This window comes from Elephantulus edwardii, unplaced genomic scaffold, assembly GCF_000299155.1.
Source record: "Elephantulus edwardii isolate Elephantulus edwardi_28Jun2011 unplaced genomic scaffold, EleEdw1.0 scaffold00079, whole genome shotgun sequence".
Lineage (NCBI taxonomy): Eukaryota > Metazoa > Chordata > Mammalia > Macroscelidea > Macroscelididae > Elephantulus > Elephantulus edwardii.
Genome location: NW_006399829.1, coordinates 6,703,626 through 6,724,433, shown reverse-complemented (window position 1 = coordinate 6,724,433; position 20,808 = coordinate 6,703,626). Strand labels below are relative to the sequence as shown.

Genomic DNA, 20,808 nt, shown 5'->3' with positions numbered 1-20,808 from the left:
CTTCCTTCCTTCCTTCCTTCCTTCCTTCCTTCCTTCCTTCCTTCCTTCCTCTCTTCCTCCCTTCCTCCTTCCTGTCTTCCTTTCTTTCTCCTCTCTCTCTCTCTCTCTCTGTCTCTCTCTCTCTTTCTTTATCCCTTTACTACTTATTATGAATTGAACCGTGTCCTGAAATATGTATTAGAAGCAACCAAGGAGCTCCTCTGAGGCAAGTAGGGTAAAACTTTATCTCATATACTTTGGAAATGTTGTCACAGAGGGCTAGTCCTTGGAAAAAGACATCATGCTGAAAAAGTAGAGAGTCAGAGAAAGAGAGGAAGACCTACAACAAGATTGATTGTCACTGTCTGTGACTATAACGACAGGTTTGAGCTTTTCAGAGATGGTAAAGATGGGCAGAATAGGGCAAGGTTCAGATCGACTATTTCTAAGATTGCTAGAGTTGTAGTCGATTCAATAGTGTGGTCCCTAACAATGATAACATTCCTGTAGAGATTATCCCATTTGGAAATAGGGCTTTCTCTGTTACTTTAATGAAGTTATATCAGGGTAATATGTATCCACAATCTAGTCTCTTCTGAGTTATAAATAGCAGAAATAGGGTATCATAGATGTTGCATGAAGGTGAGTATGAAACCAAGAACACCAGGGCTTAGGAAGCTAAGATATGGTTTTTACCCTCAAGGCAACAGAGAGAAAGCCTTTCCCAAAAGTCAGTTCCCTGAATTTGGACTTCTAGACTCCTAAGTTTAATGAAATAAATTACTTTCAAGTCACTCATGTATAGTATTTGTGTTACAGTAGACATTTTACCTAATGAATGAGTGACCCCCAGACCTAACAGTTTAACTGGATGTGAGACTTCCAGTGCTAACAGGAGGTCAGTGTCACATTGCAATTCACCACATACATTTGCACATGTACAGCTTACTACATATAAACATTATCTAAGATGTAGCAGAGAGCTCTGAGCCAATGAAAAATCTTGGCTATCAGATGATTTGTTTCTAGACTTATGATGACATGAACTAAAATAAAGTAAAACAAGACTACATTTTGCATTACACTGCATTATAGTGTCTGCAGGAGGCCTCCCAACACCTACCCATTTCCAGTAAGTTCTACATTTGGAGGAGCTTGGTCTAGGTCACAGGAAGGTATGTCTTCTGAATTTTCACATCTGTCTTCATCAGAACTATCTTCTTCACAGTCAGAATCTCCATTACAAACCAAAGATTTGCTGATGCACTGACCTGAATGCAAGAAAACAAAGCAGGAGAGAAAGGAAGTACAACCAGGGTTAATTAAGAAGGTTCTTCTCCCACCCACACCACCCCCTTAATGGCTTAAGATAAACTTGAGAGGAATTCCTTGTGTCTTTGGGGAAGCAATACACGGAATTGATTGACCTTAGCCAAAGTAAAACCGAACATAGAACCCGAGTTCATAATCCTAGGTTCTTCATTCATAGTTATCAGGTTGTTTTCTGACTCCTCTAAAATCATGCAGTGCCACTTATTGAGAATACAGCTTGATCTCTTGCTCTTTAATTTTCTGTTTCTTTCTGTAATCTCTGATAGAGATGTCAAAGTCCTGTGAGGGGTTTTGGTGATTTGGGTTTGTAAGTTTTGACCACACAGGAACTGAGCCAAGACCTTAAAACTCGGCATTACTTTAGCTCCCCCTCCTCCATGAAAAATATAGGACTGTTTCTGGTGTAAAGATACAGATATGAATAAATATGGTCTCTGGTGGGTTTTTCATGTAATTTACAATCAAATGGGAAAGATAATAAAGGGATCAAACACGGTAATTTAGTGTAATAATTGCTCTGATATACTTTAAACCAGGGTAGCGAGGAAGCCCACAGCAATGTTACAGGATCCAGCCCATCTCCCTCTTCAGCAACATCTCTAGCCATTTACCTGTCAAAATCCTATCCGTTAATCACACTGGACCACTGTACTTTCAAGGATCATTTCTATAGTTCACTACTAAAGAAACTTTTCTCCTTGAGTAGAACATCAGGAAAACTCCATTTGCAGTTCTCCCTGGTAGAAGGGTTTTCTCCGCCTATCTCCTGCTTGTCTCTCAAGAATCAAATTAAACATTATCTTCTCACAATGACCAGTCCTACCTCAAAGACTAGGGCACCTATCTTTTCTCTGTGTCTTTCTAATTAGCTCTGCACACAACTATCACAGTGTGCAATTCCTATACTGTCACTCAATGTCTATACTGTCATTTGTTGTATGCTATGTTTCAGAAACTTCAGATAGGAAAGTGAAAGAAACAGAATCTATGTCTTCAAGTCATCAGCCAACCAAAAGAGAAGAGACACTCATGTCAAACAGTCTAGATTATAGATGGTACATGAGGAATGTAGACAAGTGAAATGCTAATTAGCTCTTTCAGGTAGGGGTTCAGAGAAGTCTTCTCATTTGATCTGGGTTTCAAGGTAAATTGGGAGCTCGACGTTGTCATAGAGCAAAATCACAAAGCCTGAGTTTTTTAAAAAATTCGTTTTCTTGAGAGAATAAAAGCAATTGCAGCTGAGGAAACACTTCACAAAATGTAAAATTCACAAAGGAGTTGCAGGCAGACAGACAGTACTAATATAGCTAAATTGGAAACTGATTGATCAGTAACAATTGAGTCAGTTGAAGATAGTACAAAGCAAAGCTTGTTAATAACATTATTTGGTATATTAGTACAGCTGGAATATATAGATTGACTCAAAGACACAATTACAGAAGAATATGCTTATAATTCGATCAATAAACCTGTCACAGGACAATGGCAGGCCAGTCCTGTCATCAGATCACAAGCTGGTTTGACAGGTATTAAGACACAGGTGTGCAGTTCAAATCCACCAGCTCATCACTAGCGAAGGATGGGCAATCTCCCCCAATGTGATTTACTACCTCTCAAAACCTACTAGACACCTCACCCCTTCTTGTTCAGGGCCACACTTTCCCTTCAGCTATGTTCTTGAAGAAGGATGTAGGGGGATGATGAGCAATCTCCTCTCCTGTGATTAAATGCCTCTGAAAACCTGCCAGAGGGTCAGCTATGGGTCCGTCTTAACAGTACACAACAGCTTAAGACACAGGCTTCATGAGATTGTAGTACAGGCATGTTGTAAGAATATAGCACACAAATCAAACTGCATGGTTTTAAGCAAGATAAGCTAAAAAGAACTTGTTTGAGGAAAAATATTCCTTGAGAACTCGGCATAAAGAAGTTATCAGGTAATCAACCGTGTTCTGATCTACTCCAGGTGGTGGTGGTGGTGGTGATGGTGGTGGTGATGTATGGTCAAGTGGGAACTGACCCATAGCTGACCCTCAGGGAAGTTTTCAGAAGCGGTTAATCACACAAGAGGAGATTGCCCATTCTTCTCCCACGTCCTTCTCAAGGAACATAACTGCAGGGAAAGCATAGCCCTGAACAAGAAGAAGGAGAAGTGATCTAGTGGTAAGAAACTGCTCTACAACCCCAGAGGCACACAGGCAAATTCACCAGTTGTTCTAATGAAGAAGAATGGGCAATCTCCTCCTGTGCAATTTATTGCCTCTGTAAACCCACTGGAGGGTCAGCTATGAATCAGATGTCTGTGTGTACCATTCTAACTCAAGGGTACACACCAACAACAAACATTCTATTACAAGCTGAAATTGGGTTAGAGGTGAACAGATGTTTGTGAAAGGAAAGAAAGTAGATAGCCCAGATTTACTGCTAGCCATTTTCTTCTGACCAACTAACTGCCTTTATTTTATTCAGCTGCTCCTCAATAGATATCACTGAAGAGTAATTCCAACACAGGGACTATTTCTTTACATTCAGTTCTGCCTATGTTGTTGATGTTATGTGCCGTCGAGTTGCTTGTGACTCACAGTGACCCTTATACAAGAACTCTAAACCTTGCTCTATCCTGTGCCAAACTCATTGTCTCCAACATAACTACTCCCACTACCCCAATCACTGAATCGATCCATCTCATTAAGGGTCTCCCTTTCCTGAGCCGTCCCTCCACTCTCCCAAACCTGATGTCCCTCCCCAAGGAGGACAACAGGCCCAAAGTTTGTCAGACAAAGCTTCAGAATCCTTGACTCCAAGGAGCAGCTCAGCTTCATCTTCTCCAGAACAAACCTGTTTGTTCTCCTAGCAGCCCATGCTATATTCAACACTCTTCTCCCACACCAAAAGCACCAATTCTCTATCATCCCTAGTCACTGTCGAGCTCTCCAGTGCATAGCAAGGACTATAGCCTGGATCGGGCACACCTTAGTCTCCAGCCTGACATCATTGCTTTTCAGTACTCTGGAGAGTCCCTGGCAGCTGACTTCCCCAATGCAATTCATCTCTTCATTTCCTGGATGCTGGTATCAAGAGTGTTAACTATCTCAATCTCTTCACCATCTACACTGATGCTGCCAGTTGGCCCAGTGGTGAGAACCAATGTATTATTGATACTGAGCTCCAACCCCTATTGAAGGCTGCAATCCTTGACCTTCTGTAGCAAGCACTTCAGGTCCTCTTCAGTTTCAGCAAGCAGGGTTGTGTCATCCGCATAAGACAGGTTGTTGATGATCTTCCACCAATCCTGATGCCACATTTCTCCTTGTACAGCCCAGAGTCTCAGATGATCTGTTCTGCATACACATTGAAAAGTATGGAGACAGAATAGATCCCTAGTGGATACTTTTCCCAGTTTTGAATCATGCAGTGTCTCCTTGCTGTGTTCTGACGACTGCCTCTTGGTCCAAGTATACGTTTCATATAAGCACACACTCTGGGATTTCCACTCTTCTTAGAGTCAGCCACAGCTTGTTGTCAAAACCCTTTGCATAGTCAGATAGCACAGATAAACATTCCTCTGCTACTCTCTGCTTTCTGCCAAGATCCATCTAACATTACCTGTAATATCCCTAGGACCATAACCTCTTCTAAACCCAGCCTGCACATCTGGCAGTTCTCTGTTGATGTGTTGCTCCAGTCGTTTTTGGATAATTTACATCTTACTTGCATGTGATATTAATGATATTGTTCAGTAATTTCTGCACTCTGTTTGGTTACATTTCTTTGGGATGGGAACAAATATCGATATCTTCCAGTCAGTTTGCCAGCTGGCTGTCCTCCAGATTTCTTGGCACAACTTAGTGAGCACATCCAGGGCAGCGTCTGTTTGTTGAAATATGTCAATTGGTATGCCATTAATTCCTGAAGCCTTGTTTTTTTGCCAGTTCTTTCAGAGCAACTTGAACTTAATCCTTCATCACCACAGACTCTTGCTCATACGTTATTTCATTAAATTCTTCTATGTCAGCCAATTCCTTCTGATACAGTGAGTAACTGTATATACTCCCTCCATCTTCTTTTAATGCTCTTGGATCATTTTAACACTCTGCCCAAACCATCCTTAAGTATTGCCATTCATGGCTTGAATTTTTTTTTCAATTCCTTCAGCTTAGAAACGCTGAGCGAGTTTGGCCCTTTTGATTTTCTGACTCCAGCTCTTTGCACATTTCATTATTGTATCTTGCTTTGTTGTCCCGTGCTGCCCTTTGAAATTTTCTGTTCAGCTCTTTAATTTCTTTTCTTTTTTTTTTTTTTTGGTTTTTGTCTTAAGTGAAACAAAGGAGTTTATTACCATCTCTTGGTCAGGTTTTGCTGTCTTTGGCCAGAGAGAGGCAGAGTAAGGCTTTAAAGCACCTCTTTAATTTCTTGATTTCTTCCTTTAGCTTTGGCATCTCAGTGCTTTAATTCAGAGTCTCATCTGACATCCATCTTGCTCTTTTCTTCCTCTTCAGCTTTTATAATGATCTTGCATTCTTCATGGATGATATTCTTGATATCCTCCCACAGGTCGTTTGGTCTACACTCATTGGTGCTCAAGTCCTCAAATCTATTCCTAAGATGGTTTTAAAATTTGAGTGAGATAGATGTAAGGTCAAATTTTGGTTCCCATGGATTTGATTTCATTTTCTTCAACTTCAGTTTCAACTTTCTTGTGAGTAGTTGGTGGTCTGTTACACAATCGGCACCTGGCCTGGTTTTCACAGCTGATATTGAGCTTCTCCAGCAATTCTTTCCATAAATGTAATCTATTTGATTCTTTTGCATACCATCAGGTGAAATCCATATGAATAGCCTGCGTTTGTGTTTCTTATAAAAGACAATAATATTTTGAAGGAAGGAACAGTGTGTTTCACTTCTCATTCACAACCCTCATCTCTGTATATGGAACAGAACAAAGGTGTTTGCTGGAGCTTGTTAAGTTAATCTGATCCCATAAATGCAATTGGCAATAAATTAAGCAATATTCACGTCAAAAATGCGTGTTAAACATGCCATAGATTGAGATGGCCAAAATTGCTCTTTAATGAGCTAATGATTTGCTTTTCTTGAAAACAGAACAATAATTTAAACTGTAAAATCGCTTTTGTTCAATCTCAGTGTTCATGGTAGACTCACTCTGCATCTTCATCAAAATGTGATATCAGAATCTGTTGAGTCTGTCAGTAATCGTGGAGCTCTAGTGACCTAGTGAGTAAAGAGTTGTGCTGCCAATCCAGAGGCAGGTGGTTCAAATCCATCAGCAGCTCCTCTGGCAAAAAAATGGCCAATCTCCTCTTATGTGACTTACAGCCTCTGAAAAACCCACTGGAAGGTCAGCTATGTGTCAGCTCTGACTCTAATGGCACATAACAATAACCTAGCATAGTGACAAAGAGTAGTCCCACTTCTACTTCCATGTGCCTGTCTTTGTATTTGAAAGAAATGAGTGTATGCTAGCCATATGCTAGCAACAATTCTTTTATTTTTTTGGTTTTTTTTTTAATTATTAAATTTTATTCGTTTCAATGAACATTCACAGGGATTCTGGGCTTTCACTCCTTCATTGCAGCACCATTCTCTCCACCCTCCTCCCCAGTTTGTTCTTCTTCCCCGCCATCCGAATGTCTGTTTTAATTGTCCAATGCTAGCAACAATTCTACTGATACTTGGGGGAAATTAATTTATTGGTCAACATAACTTCAGTAAAATTAAACAAGCATATATATGAGCAAGTGATCAAGGAAATTTGAATTTACACTCTGCCTTCTAAGATGTGAAGACAAGTTACCTGAAAAGCACCTGAAGCGCTCTCCACACCCCTCTTCTGTTGGGCATCCTCGGGTAGGTGCACAGGCCTGAGTTTCAAAAGCACTTTCAGAGCAAGCGTGGCCTCCATACTGACTGTAAACAGCAACTGACCGCCTGCGAGTCTAAACATAAAGCAGATGGTGCTTTCAGAGATTTCGAATTTCCTTCATCTGAGAGAAATTAATGCAATTGGGGAGACAATATCCGGGAAATCATTCTGACGTTCTACAGAAATAAAACCTCTAAAATCAATGAAAAACCCACAGACTCACTTGTCCTTGAGTTTAGTGACAGTTGGGCGATTATTTATAGAGCTTTCACAGTAATATATTTACTTTCTAGGTGGAGTGGAGGATGACAGGGGAGAGTGAGAGACTAAGAAAATGACCTGGAAAAGTCAACCTTAGGAAATAGATTATAATATAGAATGATTCCTATTTTTATACAATAATGAATAAGTTTGTCGAAGCTCTGTACCAAGAGCTAGCCAGAAAGGTTACTTAAGTCTACTTAGACTATGCCAGAGAGAAGGTAAGGTCCTGAGAAGCAGGATAGAGATGGAGTTAGGAAAATCATTAGAAATATAATGGCATTTGATTTGAGCTGAACTTTGAGGCTTATACAGAAAGACAAGATAAGGAAGAATACTCAGAGTAAACACGTTAAATGGAGTCAAGTTTGCAAAACAGACTCCTAAGCTGTCCAGCGATAAAGCCACAGGCACAATAGAATTTTACAAGACATTCCAAAACACTGACATTTAGAATGGAATATTAAAAATATATATGAACTCTGAAATAGGAAAGACATCAAAGTAAGCAAGCTTTGGGAAAAAAAGTGCTACTGGGAAATTGAAGAAATAATCAAACCAAATGAGAATCTCCAACCAAAATTCATTTAATTCACCTCAGTGTCAAGGTATGGAGCTAATTTTTAAACAAACAAAGATCTACCAAATCCTTTTCTTCCCTAAGGCAATCAAAAGAGCATTTTTCCAGCCTCAGCCTATTTTCACTTCTGCCTGCTAATATAATTGAATTGAATTTGAGCTTCCGGATTTAAACTTTAAGCAGAAGCCAAAGGGAAAGTAGACAGGCAAGCCAGGATGTAGTTTATCTGTCCACCTTAAATTAGGTGAAGAGTTCCTAGAGGCAAGGGCCCTCCCTACTAACTGACCCAGTAACTGGGGTAATGAGGGTAGGTGTGTCAGAGACAGTGAGATTGACTCAAGACAGAGCAGGTTTCAGAGCGATTGTTTATAGGGTCTCTCTGAGAGATATCACATAACAACAAGAAGTAGCTTTGCATTAGGCAAGAGATTAGATCTGGGACTTCACTGTGTTTAAGCAGAAGAGTCAGAAAGGAATAAGTGGAGAATGGAACCCAGAACAATTTCTTGATAAATTTTCAGCTTCTGTTTTTGATTGATGAAGACATCTTTCACATGTAAGTGATTAATTTGTCCTTTTTCCTAAGGTTCTAATGTCGTAATGTAACAGATTGTGTTGTTTGTATAGATAATGTTTTCCATCTCCATATTGCCAATGCCCACTCTCAGTTTTTTCCCCACTTGTTAAACTCTCAGCTCATAGGCCTTTTTTCATTTTCACTTTTTCCCTTTCTGAATAAGAATGTTATTTACACAATCTAAGGATGTGTCCATTCTGTGCTGATCTTCCACCCAAAAAATAATATTAACTAAAATGGGAAAGACTGGATCTTTCTAGATAGAGCTTTTTAAAATTTGCTTTTAAATTACAAGTTTGTAAAAAAATATAAATTATAAAAATTTTTATACACTTCACTTTCACCTTGTTATTCATGTACCTGTTTGCTTGGAAATCTATTATATTTGCTAGGAGCCAAATTCTGCATCTGTGTAACTTTCACTGTGAATACTTCCCATGTTAGTACTAAAGAAATGATTGGTGGAAAGAATTGTGATGAAGTCTCCAAACATATATTGCCTTGTAAAATTTTTATTTCAGCAATTTTTTTTTCCTAAATACACACTTTATCTGCATTAAACCACTGTTGCGGGACAGGACTAGGTTCAGATCTTTTGTTCATAGGGACACTAGGAGTCATACTCAACTCAACAACACCTAACAACAACCACCACCAACATATATTTAACCACTAATACCACTTCCTAAACAACATGCCTCTGGAAACTCGATGAACTTTGATAAATGTCAATAGTTCTAGAAAGTCTTCAGGCCTTTTGTTCATAGGATCACTGTAAGTCAAGCTCTACTTAATGGCAATCAGCAACAACAATATGTTTGTAACTTTTAAAACAAGTATCATATTTTTAGTAATTTATCTTATTAAAATAGAAAATAGGCAGCTGTCAAAGTAGAAACGTGTTCCTTAAAGATTTACTCATAACAGCAAAAAACTGAAAACCATTTAAAGCATTAAACAAGTCTGGTACATTCATACACTATCTGAAACATTTTATAGTTGTTAAAATTTTGCATATAGGAAAATGTTAGATTAAAACAGTAAGACACAAAACTAGGAACAAATAAATTATCTCATTTTCAGAAATTATAAACACAAAGAAAGTACAGTGAAAGTACCATTGACTCATAGCTGACCCTCCAGCAGATTTTCAGAGGCAGTAAATTGCATAAGACATTGCCAACCTTTCACCTTCAGATAATCTGGAGCAATAGAACTGTGTGCCTTTCGGTTGGTAATGCAACACCTCACCACTAAGCCATTTTCTCTATATAGCTTTAATATTGTTGTTGTTGTTAAGTGCCATCGAGTCATAGACTACTCATAGCAACCCTATGAATGAAAGACCTGAACACTTGTATAACTTTCATCATTTCTCTATGTTTATAGAGTTTCTGGAGGCAAGCTATTTTGGAAGTCAGTGCCACTCCTGCTTCCAAGCCTGTTTTAATTGGGGGCCTCCACCAAACACTGTCCACCATGGGTAACCATTATCACATTTGTCACGGCAGTGTCACAGTGTTTAGGATCACAGCAACCACAAGTTATCTCTGTACAGCATATTGAAAGACCAGTGTTATACCATTTAGAATGTCTGACCAAAAACAATTAAAACCAGGCCTGAAGGTCGCAGATTAAAATCACCCAGCTTCGGCTTGGTAGCATAACTTCCTATCCACCGGCCAACAGAGCTCTCTCTATGACTCACAGCAAATCTATGAACAACAGATCTAACCCTTGCCCCATCCTACACCATCCCCACAATCCATGACATGCATGAGCCCATTGTTACAGTCACTATATCAATCCATTGAGTTGAGGATCTTCCTTTCGTCTCTGACCTTCCTCTAATACAGCTCCCTCTATATTGAAATGTTGTTGTTGTTACAGAGAACTGTCATGTCAGAACCTAACCAGAGCTGACTCTCCGGTAGGTTATAGTATTCAGTAAACAAGTCATACTTTTCTCCATTCAAAATTATAATCATGATTTTCAAGAAACATAAGAATAGACATGGCTGAGATAAACTTACATATAAATAATAAAGTGTAAACAATTTTTCATGGCCCTACCTGAGTCTTGGTACAGCCACTGCATTCTGACCAAGGGGTATAGGAACCCCACTGGCAATTGATTGGAGAGACAGCACTATCATGGTGTCAAATTGTCCATCATAAAACAAAGAGAATAATAAGAGAGAAGACACACAAAGAAGAATTAAAATGAAAGTAAAATAAACAGTCACAGGGTTTTGGTCATTTTCCAAAGCAGACACTAAAAGTCTCCTAAGAGGTAGCAAAGTAATATATTTTTTAGAGGCTAATTAATTTTTCCTGCATTAATATGTATAAGGAGCCCTGATGGTCTAATCTGTAGAGATTTTGCACTGCTATCCCAAAGGCTGTGCTTCCCTCGTGTTCAAATCCATGAGCAGCTCCCAGGGAGAAAGATGAGCAATAGCCTCTCATTCTGATTTGACACCAATGATAGAGGTAGTGATGAATAAAGTGCCAGGCTATTTAGACATTGAAGTTATGGGGGAAATTTTTTTTTAGAAATTTAAAAAGAAAATATGGATGACTACAGACAGAGAGGAAAGACACAGAAACAAATGTGTAAACAAATAATCAAATATTGGATGTGCCATGGATTGCCAAAAGAATAAACTTCTCTCCTGAAAGAAGTACAGCCAAAATGCTCCTTTAGAGTAAGGATGGTGAGACTTGATCTCATATGCTTTGGGCATGGCACGAGGAGGGGCCATTTCTTTAAAAAACACATCATGGAAAAATTGAAGTGTCCGTGAAGGAGAGGAAGACCCTCACTGAGATTGTCCAACACAGTGGCTACACCAAAAGGCTTACAGGCAGTAGGAATTGCAAGGATGATGCAGGAAGGGACAGGTCTTCAATCTGTTGGCTATAGTCACTGTGAAGGGAGCTCTGGTGGTCTAGTGGCAAGAAGTTGCACTGCAATCCCAGAGGTTTGGGGTTCGAATCCACCAGATGCTCTGCTGGAGAAGGAGGGACAATCTCCTCCTGTACAAGTCAGATCCAATTTGATGGTTGTGGTTGTTGTTAAGTGCTGTCAAATTGCAGGCGACTCATAATGACCCTATGAAGAAGGAGAGTCCTCGACGCTTGGGTGCCTTTCATCCTCTCCAGGTTCATAGGGTTTCCGGAGGCAAGCTATTATGGAAGTGGACGCCACTCCTTCTTCCAAGATTTGATGGTATACACATACAAAATAATAAAAGTTTTTAAAAAACTTCAAGAGTCACTGTGAGTCAGATCCAACTCAACAGAACCTCATAACAAAGGAAGAATGTCTTAACAATCCACTTCCTAAACAACATGCCTCTGGAAACTCTAAGAACTTTGATAAATTGCTATAGTTGTAGAAAGGCTCCAGGCCTTTTGTTCATAGGGTCACTATGAGCAGAACTCAAGTTGATAAAAATCAAAAACAACAAATAAAATATATTTATCCACTAATACCACTTCCTAAACAACATCCTCTGGAAATTCTAGGAACTCAATAAATGATGATAGTTGTACAAAGGCTTCAGACCTTTTGTTCATAGAGTTGCGACGAGTCGCATTTGACTCAACGGCAATCAACAACAATCACAACAACAATAAAAACACCATTTTTTAGTTGTGGTAAATAGATATGTATGTGTGTTATAAAGCCTTAGCCAATTTATCATTTTTAACATGCACAATTCAAATGAACACAGCTTTTACTATTTTCTACACACAGTTCAAAACAAAAATCTCACCTTGAAAAAACTTGAAACTCTTCTATAAATCCCACCAAAATGAATAAGCTTATTGCCTGGGGAACAAAAAAACAGTAAAGAGCATCATTATAGCCTTCAATTATTGTTGAATTGACATTCAATGCATTTTTCAAATAAAGATTTGTGGTTTGAGAGCAGAAAGACAGTAAGGAAACCACAGGGCTGCATGATTTAGCTTTTTATTCCAATTTCTATTTTAAGTAAAAAAAAAAATACTTTTTAAATCCCACCTCCTACTGTTCATTTCTGGGAAAATCAGATCAGAGTTGAGCCAGGATGTTCAAAAAGTGCTCAGTTCTCTAAGGCTGCAGCTGTGTGGTCTCAATCATTTCCGTAAGGTTTATCATCTTTTAATCTTTGTCTCCACTTCCTTTCTCTCAAAGTCCAGTATCCATAAGGGCACCCAAGGAGAAAATGCCTGGAAAAACTCAAAGTGCTTGTAAAAAGAGCAAGGGGCAGAAAGAGATAGCCATATGTGACCTTTACCAACTTCACAAAAGGGAACTGTCCCATCAACAACACAAAACCAATTCCATGAGGTCAGACATGTCCTCTACACTCCCACACCTCTTTCTACTCATCCTAACACCAATCTTGTAGCTTTACTGGGTCCAAATCCACTGCAAAAGTTCATAGACCACACAGAACCCTATTAGGGAAGTCAAAAGGCAAATTAGTATCAGAAGTCAATTACTAAGTCAGGACAGCTTCTGAAATGTGCTGGCAGGTGTAAATGCCTTGAGCATTGTGTCTTTAGGCCAGTGTGACAAAGTCTCAGTCCTGGCAATTATGCCTAAACCCACTGAGTCCTCCAACAAACAAGGCTCTGGGGGAAAGGCTCTGGCTCTCGCTCAATAGCATAGCAACTCCAAGGTCTGTTCCCTTTCGTGTGAGGTCTCTGGTTCTCCACTGTGCTTGTTATGGCTGATTCTCCCATAGGCCCTAGTTTGACTGACACAGAATCTCTGACCCTGAAGGACACATTGCATGCTCTTGCTTCCCCTTTGCTGGTGGTGAAGTTTCTCCTATTCTGCTGCTGCATCTGCTCAATTTAAAATGGAGAGATTAGTCAATCCAATCCCTTTGTGAATTGGTGAGACTAGCTAATCCTTATGTGGATAGGCTAATACACCCTATTCTTTATTATTATTATTATTATTATATTTTTAAATATTTTTTATCACACTCTATTCTTATATTCTTGCCCATGCACATGGCAAAGTCAAAGTCAACGGCTTAGGGAAGACATTTTTAACAATAACCTCTTAACACCCAGGATTAGATGCCGAGACACCAAAAGGAAGCAATGACACTCGTTGTCATTGAATCAGAACTAACTCCTACCTAGAGGATCCCCGCCTCGGGTTTTCAGGCTGTAAATGGTGTGGAAGGAGATCCTTACCTTTCTCCCTCCATTCAGTGGATTCAAACCACCTGCCTTTGGGTTGGCAGTGAAACTCCTTACCCAGTAGGCCATCGTCTTTCTATCATAGCTCTCTAAAAGGGAAATGAGCTTCAAAGATCAGTGTCCAGAAGTTGAGACACTGCCCTGTAAGACCTTTCCTAACCATCCCTTTGTGATAGTATAGGACTAGATAGTGAGACTCTTGACAGGTAGCGAACATGAGGGAAAGCAAACACATATTGATAAAGCAGTTCTAGAAAGAAACAAAACAAACAATAGTTTATTTCTGGGTGGTGAAATGATAGGTGATTTATTTATCACTTGTGTGTGCTTTCCTATTTTAACTGACAACTGAAGGAGGAGATTGCAATACTTCAAGTGAATTCCATTTCTAATCCAATATGAAAGTCCCTTCTCCACATCGCAACAGGCCAGCAAGTGCATTGTTATTCTGAGCTCCCCAAATCTCTATGTCCATAAACTGACTGAAAAAAGCTGTGATTTCTTTTTTTTCTAGGCCTTTCTCCTAGCATTCCTAGACCATCAATCCTATTAGATAGCTTTTTTTTTTCCAGTTGTGGAATCCTACTTGCCTAGTTCTGGTATGTACAATCCTACAAATCCTTAAGCCTATTAGTCTTATTATCCAAAGAGTCAGAGAGGTCCAAGTAGCCTCAAATAGCCTGGAAAAAGATAAAGTTCAAGAGGCTTTGAACACATTAAACACGTAATTCTTAAGTGTTGATTTTTTTTTAATTGTTATTGTTGTTATTAGATGCTGACAAGTCAACTACAGCTTATGAACAATAAATGGAAACCTCGCCCTATCCTGCACCATCCTCAAGGTCTCAGTCATGTTCAAACTCACTATTGTAGTCACTGTATCAATCCATCTTGTTAAGGTTTTGCTTTTTCACCATCAGGCCTTCCTCTGTCCTGTGTCAACTCATTGTTATGCCTGTCCCTGGGAAAGAGAGCTCTCTTACCGGTCACTCTGAGATAGTCCTGTTTCTCAGAAAACAAAATTCTAATTTTCAGGCTAATGTTCAAATTTCATTTTCTTATTCAATGTAGAATTTTATCTTATTCTTAATTCTTGAGTGCCTAAAATGTGAGAGGAGTGGGATCTATGTCAAAAAATCACCCCATCATGTCTGTCCCTAGTCCCCCAAAGTCAGAGCCAAGGAGTGAGAGAGAGCAGGGACAAAATGCCTCCGCTGGTGCCTGGTGGTGGGTCAGGATGTGCCAGGAGTCTCTAATTCTTTCTTTTAAGGATTTTGGGGTTCTTTAGATGATCCCCACTTGGAGATCTACAACCCCTGTTCTCTGGCACAGTCTCTTTTTTCCTTGTGGATAACTTTCATCAGAGCCTGTCTCCTAGGGGTATTTTCTCTGTTGGAGTCACTTCATCTTGCAGTAATCTCTCAGGGAGGGTCTCCTAACAACCTCCTCTGGTTGTTTTACACATGTGGTCCGTGCTTGCATATGCCCTTGACCTGCCACATTCTGGAATCCTAGTGACGTAATGGTAAGGAGCTGAACTGCCAGTCTGAAAGCAATAGGTTTGAATCCACTAACTGCTCCATGGGAGAAAGATGGACAATCTCCCTCCCCCACCCCCATGCAATTTATTGCCTCTGAAAACCTACTGGAAGTCAGTCATCGGTCAGTCCAGACTTCTCCATTGTACAGAAAAAGAAGAAGCTGTTACTGTGTGTGTGTTGGTTAACTCTGCCACCAGGTCAGCCAGTCAGCCCAAGTCTTTTCATTCTTTGATATAAACATGGGGACTAGTACCCAAAACCACAAATTCCAAGTCGTATTGTCTTTAAGCCTTCTTAAAGACACTGAGACACATCTACATGTCACTACACTCATTTGGGGCTGCTTTCTTTGTAATCACTCACTGACTACCCAGTCTCACAGCAGACATCATGAAGATTAAAAAGTTAACATTCTGTTACATTTTTCATTGTTACATACTTGTCAATGACTTTTTAGGGAATGTGTTTTTTAGTAGAGGACTTTGGTGGCTTAGTGGTAAGGAGTTGCCCTGCCAACACTAATGCACATGGTTTGAAGCTCATGAAGGATCAGTTCCATTTGATGGCACATAACAACAACAACTGCTTTTAGGCAAGAGTCTCTTTACTACTGTCTTATTTTGCAATTTGCATATTTTTCCATACATGCATACCCCTCAAAATTTGCTTATCACAGACCAGTCCTGGCAAGCTGAATTTAGTAACCTGGAGAGTTTCTGGAAAATTTGCTAACTGGTAGCTTAAAATGAAATCATTAGTATTCTTGCCCTTGGGGAGTTTACTATCAAATGTTGTTGTTGTTGTTGTTGTTGTTGTGTGTCATTGAGTCACCTGTGACCCATAACAATCCTGTGTACAGCAGCTCCGAACCCTGCCCTGTCCTGAGCAAGTCTCACTAACTCCAACACACCAACCCCCATTGCCCCAGTCACTGTAATGCATTCATCTCTTCTGGGGTCTTTCTCTCCTGTGCTGTCCCTCCACACTTCCAAGCATAATGTCTTTCTCCAAGGACTAGTCTTTGCTGGCCAGGTGGCCAAACATATGAGACAGCACTTCAAAATCCTAGCCTGCAAGCAGAAACTTGATTTCATCCTCTCCAAGATAGACTTTATTTTCTTTCTTGGCAGTCCATAGTATGTTAAGACTCTTCTCCAGCATCACAATTTGAAGGCATTGGTTCTTCTATCATCCTTATTCATTGTCAAGCTCTCTGATGCATAGCAAATAATTGTGAAAACCATGGCCTGCATTAGGGGCACCTTAGTCTCCAGACTTACATCCTTGCTATTCTGTACTCTGGAGAGGTCCCTGACAGCAAATTTTCCCAATGCAATTTGTGTTTTGATTTCCTGACTGGTGGTGGTAAGAGCGTTGTATGTGAAGCCAAAAAAGCTGTAATTGTTAACAGCCTCAATCTCTTCTCCATCTTTAATGAGTAACTATAAATAGTTCAGAGCACTCTGGGGGCCTGGTGATAAGAAGTGCTCTGCAATCCCAAAATCATGTGGTTCAAATCCACCAGTCACTTCTGTGCAATTTACTGTCTCTGAAAACCCACTGGAAGATCAGCCATGAGTCAATTCTAATTGAACAGTACACAACAACCAAAAATAAATACAACATCTAAACTGCTTCTAGGGAGCTCTGGTGGCCTAGTGGCAAAGAAGCTACACTGTAATCCCAAAGGCACAGGATTTGAGGCCACCAGCTATGGGTTGATTCTGACATGACGGTACACAACAACAATAACAAACTAGTTCTCTAGAAAGAATTGCTTAGAGAATGTATGTTGTTGAATTAATGAATGAATATTGTAAATTATGTAGTAAATCTTTTTTTTTCTTTTTTTATTTATTTCATTTTTTTTATTGGGAAAAACATATTGGGGGTACAAGGAGGTGAGGGTTGGGGGCAGAAGGGTGAGGATGGGCCAGGATGCAGTTGCAGAGCTGCACAGTTTGGTCGGTGGGAGGAGCAGGTGAAGGAAATGATGAGGGTCCAGTGGGGACCAGATGCTACAGAGGAATGACAAGCATTTTCCAATAGTAATGAAACCAACTGTCTCATTGATTTGAGAATTGGATGCCGACTCTCTGGTTTCTTCATGCTGAACAGGGGCATAGATATAAAAGGGGGAAGGGAGGACGCTTTATCACCTTACTGGTGGTCTTGGGTTACAGCTGCTTGCCTTCTTGCTCCTGAGGGCTGCGACGGTTCTCCCCGAGACGGGGGCCAAGCACAGCCCGCCCCGGGCAGAAGGCCACGACGGCTCACCCTGGGCAGAGGGCCGAGGGCAGCCCGCCCCGGGCAGAGGGCCGCAACGGCTCGCCCCGGGCAGGGGGCCGAGGGCAGCCCACCCCAAATTATGTAGTAAAACTACACAATGTATAGTACATTTATTCTGGGTCAACAATTAAGCTAGAACTACATTTCCCAGAATTCCCTTCTCTTTTTTCCTCATGGAATAAGAAGGGCCACCTACCTCTTTCCTACAATGTGTTCTGGCTACAATCATTAACTCTACTTCTGTAATTCCCCCAGATTTCGGGTATGATAATTTGTGTTTGTTTATTGAACCATGCCCCATTTAAGACAAAGAAAATGAAATGCACAAATTTCAAAAGAGTTTAGAAAATAAAATCATCAGTTTCTGTTAAGTTGAACAGACTCATGGCTGCCCCTCCACTGGCTTTCCAGGGTTATAAATTGACTGAGAAGGGAGGTCTGGTGGCCTTGTTGAAAGGAGCACTGCTGCCAACCCCAAGGCATGAAGTTCAAATCCACAAACTCCTCCATGGAGGCAATTTCTTCCCATTTAATTTCTTGCCACCGAAAACCCCCTGGAGGGTCAGTTGTGAGTTGGTTCTGACTTGTACACAACAACAAAGTGCATGAGAGATAATTGTCCATCTTTCTTCCCAGAAGCTGCTGGTGGATTTGAACCACCAGAGAAGCAAGGCCTTGGAGTTAGCAGCACAACTCCGCATGGACTAGGAAATTCATTTAAGGGTACAGATACAATTATAATAAAGTAAGTAGAAGACTCCTGGAAACATTCATCAGCTCTGGATAGAACATAAATGCAGAAAGACTCCAACCTAGGGAGGTCACTGTGCTTGGCCACATACCAGCCCTATGTGAGGGGCTGATGTTCTGGATCACAGAGGCCAGGTTCATCCCTGAGAAAGTGTGGTAAGAGGCTGGACCCCATCCACCTCAAACACAAGCCAACTTCTTCAGTCCCAGGCTTTTCTGAAAGATTACAGAGGTGAGTTATCTCATGTAAGTGACAGAGAGATAACTAAGGTGACTCTGGAATCCTCTGGGTCTATGATTTAGTTCACACACACGTGAAGGTAAAGGAGTCCCACTATCACATCCAGCTTCACACCCTCTTTAAAGATCAGTCTTGGAAATCTCTATTGGTTTCAGGATAAAAATCAGTTGCTATTGAGCTGACTGTGAATCAGAGAGACTCTGGCTCTCAGCAACCTCATATGTATCAGAGTGGACCTGTGCTCTGCCGGGTTTTCAATAATTGGTTTTCTAAAGTAAATTACTAGCTCTTTCTTCCACAACTCTGCTGAGCAGCCCTGAACCTGTAAATGTTCAGTTAGCGACTAAACACATTAATGTACCACTCAGGTTTCAGTTTCAGGATAGGATTTTCCAAGTTGCCCTTTTTTGAATCCTGACACAAAGTGTGTCCTTAAAATTTGCTTTGAAACTATAAATATCTGTGTTCAAATTTAGTTAGCAACTTGAGAAAGAATTGCCTGATCTGGTAATATGCAATCATCAATGGAAAGAGAAAATTATATTATCACTGCAGTAAAATAATAGTCAATGATTATAAATGAACATTTTTATATACAAACAAATTATTAAGATATCTTATAAATAGCAAAATAGATCAATCATTAGTAAAACTATTAGGAGAGAGTATGACTTTAGAAAGAACTTTTTGTCCTTTTTGAGCTAATAAACCTACAATTTCAAATAAAAAAACAAGGCAGAGTATCAGAAATTAGATTGCGACATAATTACAATGGGACTTGCCATTCTGGTATTATAACATTAAACACATTATCTTTGCAAGCTCTGTCTCATTTTCAATTATTTCATTCGACGTGAGCTGTGAGTTACTCAAAACCTATGTCTCACTCCCCTTCCCACCACAGTGGAAAAAGTGAGTGTGAATTCAGTACTGCAAATAGATAGCATAGTACCTATGAGACCAATCTCAACAGCTAACATTGTTGAGAAAGTGGTGCTCCTGAAATAGAATGCAAACAATTTTAGTATAAATATAAAAATGTATAAATAATAAAATTGTAATAATAATTTCATATTACTTTGTCTCCAAGAAATTCAGCCTATGATGATAAGCTCTCTTTAGGCTTGTGTGTTATTGAATAGATTTTTCCCTTCCAATTTTATTTTAGCTCTGGTTATTTTGTATGGCCAACATGTATGTTTGGTAAAACTCTAGCTTTATTTCCTCTAACTTATATCTTCTATTTCCTATAATCCTGATCCTCTAATCCAGGATTCCAAATTCAAATGTCCAAAATCTTCAAACTCACTTTTCTATAAGGTTCTTAGCCAGATTGGTCAAATAGTAAAACTCTAGGAGCATAGCCCACAGGGTACAGTGTGGCGAAATAAACAGCTGCCTCTCTGGTGGTTCAAGCCCACCGGTGGCTCTGTGGGAGAAAGATGGACGGTCTCCTCTCACAGGGCATCTGATGGAGGGTCACTATGAGTTGAAATCAACTCAATGTGTTTAGGTTTGGGAGCTTTATTATGTATTATTATTACTATTTAGTATTATTTTCCATTTTAAAAAAAATTGTTAAAGACCTTTTTTTCCTTAGCAACAATATTATTGCATTTCTTTGTATCTTTCTTGGGAATTTTAGTAAGCATTGTCTCCAGTCCTTGATTCCTAGTCCTCTGAAGTAGCAATTTAAATCCACAACAAGATAAAAGGCTTTGACTGAACTGATGAATATATTCAAATAGAACTTCTGAAACATTCCAGATCTTGTTTCCCTATTTTCCCTGGCTGCTGACCTTATCTGATGTTTCTTTAATTAAGTCTTACTAAACTAATGCTTTTGGAGATGGCTTCATTTACAAAAGTAATGAAGTTAATATCTTACCTTCATGTTTCGGAAAACATTCAAGGCAGAAAAGAGGGGAAGTTCCCACTGTGGGTGGTAGCTGAGTCTTTCCACAGCAGGACTTGCCTGGCAGGCGGTCTCCTTTGACTCTCCCTGCCCTTGACTAATTGCACTCATATATAGAGATCCAGTGGTCTTGTGAGTTAGCCCCTCCCCAACAAGATTCTCCAAGGACACAGAGACACAGAGAGCCTGCCTTTGGTTTTCATCTATGTCTAGAAGCCAGATGCGTTTTCTCAAAGACTTGAGCCTTA

General features: G+C 39.9%; 1 protein-coding gene across 1 annotated transcript in view; it reads right to left on the bottom strand.

Moving 5' to 3' along the window:
* Positions 1 to 20,539, bottom strand: part of C7 (complement component 7) — a 94,130-nt gene extending 73,591 nt beyond the window's left edge. The window contains exons 1-5 of the mRNA XM_006889583.1: positions 20,534 to 20,539; positions 12,396 to 12,451; positions 10,687 to 10,762; positions 7,127 to 7,268; positions 1,103 to 1,250 (exon numbers count right to left, since the gene is read on the bottom strand). Of these exons, the coding sequence (XP_006889645.1) occupies positions 1,103 to 1,250; positions 7,127 to 7,268; positions 10,687 to 10,762; positions 12,396 to 12,451; positions 20,534 to 20,539 (428 nt within the window). The remainder of the gene's footprint in view (positions 1 to 1,102; positions 1,251 to 7,126; positions 7,269 to 10,686; positions 10,763 to 12,395; positions 12,452 to 20,533) is intronic.
* Positions 20,540 to 20,808: the final 269 nt, after the last annotated feature.